The 3,754-nt window shown below is 33.7% G+C and overlaps 1 protein-coding gene across 1 annotated transcript; it reads left to right on the forward strand.

Moving 5' to 3' along the window:
• Positions 1-2,069: 2,069 nt before the first annotated feature.
• LOC113371332 lies at positions 2,070-3,287 on the forward strand. The gene is made up of 3 exons (XM_026611961.1): positions 2,070-2,113; positions 2,223-2,413; positions 2,644-3,287. The coding sequence occupies exons 1-3, from the start codon at positions 2,070-2,072 to the stop codon at positions 3,285-3,287; spliced, it is 879 nt and encodes a 292-aa protein (XP_026467746.1).
• The last annotated feature ends 467 nt before the right edge of the window (positions 3,288-3,754 follow it).

Below are 3,754 nucleotides of genomic sequence, written 5' to 3' on the forward strand. Positions count from 1 at the left end.
GAATTGATAGTGTTATGCCTGCTTCACCTTCACACCCCTATATCCTATATTTGAGTAGTATCGACAGCACTAATAGGATGTAGAGCACACGGTGGTAAAGGCTCGTCGAAAAAATATCGATATATCGATATATCGATATTATTTTTTTCAATGTATCGATATTTTTGAGCGATATTTAATGTTTCGATGTATCGAGGTATCGATATAAAATTACAAGTATTGAAAAGGTATAAAAATCCATATTTTTTATAATTAAAAAATCCTAAAAAAGAATACTTTTTTTATACTAACATTTTTTTAACAAATTACATTTTTTTGTCTTTGGTCGGCTCGATTTACTGCGTTTTAATTTGGTACTTAAGTTGGCTTTTAAGTTGGTAACTCTGTCTGTCAATGTCATTTCAGTGTCAGTGTCTGTGCTTCAATCAACTATCCGTCTGTTATCCGTATTATAACCTCAACGCGAGCGTATTTCTGCCTGCATTTGAGTTGATTATAGTTCTCGAACAATCTAACTAATTAAATCAATAATTAATTCACGTATGTGAACAAAATAATTCGAGCATTCCAGTCATGTCTAGTGTTGTATGGAACTTTTTCAAAATAATAGATAAAACGTTTCATGTAATGTGTGTGCGAAAATATATAAAACCAGTGGCAATACGACGAATTTATCTACACATCTTAAAAATAAGCATCACCATGCGTTTTTGCAACTTAGAAATAAAAACTCAAGGTCAAGTGAAGTGAATATTACACCATTAACAAAAACTAGTTCACCTGTTTCGTCTACTAATTCAACTATTACCCATACTAATAAACCTGCTGAGATAGAAAATAACTTCATGGAATTGTCTGAAACTGCAATTTACGATGATACTGGTGTAAGTATTTTATTTGCGCAAGATCAAACGTAGCTTTAGAATATAAATATCAATTGTTCATAAACAATAACCAGTTCCAGTCAACTAATGATGTGTAATTACTAAAAGTATCGATATCGATAAATTTAAATTTTGGTGTTTTCACTTAACCATAATACTATTTATGACCACAAGTGTAATGAAATATATACAAAATATTCAATAATTGTTTTCAGACTGAATCCTCCACAGATGGTCAGAGTAAAGACTTGTGGAAACAGACTACACTCATAGATATGTTTGAAAGAAGTTCAAGCTATGGAGGTATTTTTTTATATTAGATTACTGTATTGTTTACGTTTTAGTTCTATGAGGATGTTCTAATTTTATTATTTTTCTCAATTTAGCAGAGGGTCATAAAACTAGCCAAATAAATCAAGCTTTGATCTACATGATTTGTAAAGACAACATGCCTCTATCTTGTGTAGAAAAATCAGGATTGAAAAGATTTATGAGCGTCATTTGTCCACGCTATAAAATTTCATCACAAACTACTGTAAGCGAACTGTGACGGTGGATATCGAGGAGACCCGGAAGGACCCGAACGGCACAGATCTAGGACGCTTGTGTAAAAAACGTGTATATAGTTGGCGTACCCACTAGTGGCAGACAGTCGAGAATACCCAGACGATTAACATAGTGAAAGTTGTATTCTTTTCGATAAAGTCTTGCAATTGTTAGCAATCAGTTTTGAGGTTATGTCGAAACATTTCAATTTTCCATTGAAATAGTGTAAATATTCGCACATTATTGGGCACTCCAAAAAATGCCACCGATGCCATTAAATTAAATAACGGTGGTGAATATGTTCATTTTGGGGTATAGAAAGGTATTCCTATTCTCCGTTTCATGAAGAAATACCTTGAAATCTGTCCCGATAGTATCAGCGTTAAAGTTAACTTCGATGGATTGTCGATAAATTCGATTCGATTATTGATAAATGATAATTGACTTATTGATATTTCAACCTATTCAGAACAGCACTCACAATTATTATGTATTTGTATCGGAATTTGAATCATTGCAATATCCAAAGAATGTCGCCTACCAAGAGTGACGTTTGGCAGTATTTCGTCAAGATTAACAGACAAAGTGAAATGTAAGATTTGTTTCAAAACCTTAAAATCGTCAGGGAATACGTCAAACATGAATAAACATTTAAAGAAACACCCTAATTCTGATGCCTCAAGGTAATTTTTTTTTTTAATGATTATATGGTCCTTATTTATATAACCTAAAATTTGTTATTTAGTAATTTAATAGGCGCACGAAACTGATTATTTTATATATTCTTTTTAGTGTAAAAGGAGATAAAAAACAAACGACGATGTCGACGATTCAAAAAAAGTTAGAACTGTCAAATTTACCGAGTCGTGATCACGAACCCCAGCCATCAACAAGTACATCGAAAGCACCTAAATCAGATACATTGTTAACAGCTCCTTCACCATCTGATGTCGAGAGAATTCCAATATTAATCAGTGGTGATGGTGAGTTAGAAGAAACCTATGCACCACTTCCAAAAAAAGGCAACTTTCAATTGTATAATCAATGGAACGAAAATACTCTTATTTGGATGGAGGAAAAGAATATTTGAAACTCTGCATATGTTTGCTTTATTTTATTTGCGTTGATAAAAGACCGTTTGACATTGTGAAAGGGCGTGGGTTTAAAAAATTGATGCATCAAGCGTGTCCATCATTTAAAATTCCTCATGTAGATACTCTTGAAGCACAATTCGAACACTTTTATAGTGTAATGCGTTTGAAAGTAGAAAATATATTTGACAATGTAGATCACGTGGCATTAACCTGCGATATTTGGAGTGAGATGATGACCGTTACCACTTATTTAGGGGTTACTGCTCATTATTTGCAAGAAGACAAACTGGTGTCACGTTGCATAGCTACCGTTGCACTGGATCAGCGTCATACTGGTGATTTTATCGCTGAAAAATCAAAAGAAATTTGTGTAGGTATATACATCAGTTTGGATAAAATAACTGCAGTAGTTACAGACAATGGCTCAAACATGATAGCCGGCATAGCAAATTTTCTAGAAAAGAACAAACATTTACCTGGCTTTGCTCATACAATTAATCTAATCGCTGAATCTGCCATGTCAGTCAATGATTTAGAAACATTAGTAAGCACTGGGTCTCAACCTCTCAAACTGATTTTAGACGTCTATTATATGCTACAGAGATACATTGAATTAGCACCAATAGTTCATCAAATTTTGATGTTAAATACAAAAGCACCACCCACGCCATCGGCTGTAGAAATGCAAAATATTAAAACATTGATTTGTATTTTGAAACCGCTGGAGTATGTAACCGAAGAGTTATCAGGTGAACAGTTGTAACCATTAGTAAAATAAACCCGGTGGTGAACTGTTTGAAGACGCAGATTAATAATATACCTATGGCTGTAGGTGATGGTGATGGTCTCCATGGAAGGGTAATAGATACAATAAACACAGAAATCTTAAAACAGATAGAACGCCGATTCGGACATATTGAAGATAATTATTTGATTGCAATGTCATGTTTGCTAGATCCGAGATTCAAGAATATCCATTTTCAGGACGCTAATGCTTGTGCAAAGGCAATTTCTTTACTGAGAAGATAAATAACAACGTCTCCTAGTGTTATCGGCAGCGATCATGACAGCGATTCCTCTCTTGAAACAAGAAATTATCTCACACGAAAAAGCGATGTAAAACCAGTTCTTTATCACAGTTTGAAAATAAGGATGAAATAAGCCATTATTTATCTACACAGGTTTCGCCACTTTCTTTGAATCCTCTGAAACAATGGGAAGATATGAAAG

The sequence above is a fragment of the Ctenocephalides felis genome, unplaced genomic scaffold (genome assembly GCF_003426905.1).
Source record: "Ctenocephalides felis isolate EL2017-DRISC unplaced genomic scaffold, ASM342690v1 CF-g0.4_SCAFFOLD_01492, whole genome shotgun sequence".
Lineage (NCBI taxonomy): Eukaryota > Metazoa > Arthropoda > Insecta > Siphonaptera > Pulicidae > Ctenocephalides > Ctenocephalides felis.

Bases quoted from the DNA above. Each gene is read 5' to 3' on its own strand.
- LOC113371332 (XM_026611961.1), top strand. From the start codon at position 2,070: ATGAATAAACATTTAAAGAAACACCCTAATTCTGATGCCTCAAG. The intron at 2,114-2,222 runs GTAATTTTTTTT...TATTCTTTTTAG, and splicing joins CCTAATTCTGATGCCTCAAG to TGTAAAAGGAGATAAAAAAC. The intron at 2,414-2,643 runs GTGAGTTAGAAG...TTCCTCATGTAG, and splicing joins AATATTAATCAGTGGTGATG to ATACTCTTGAAGCACAATTC.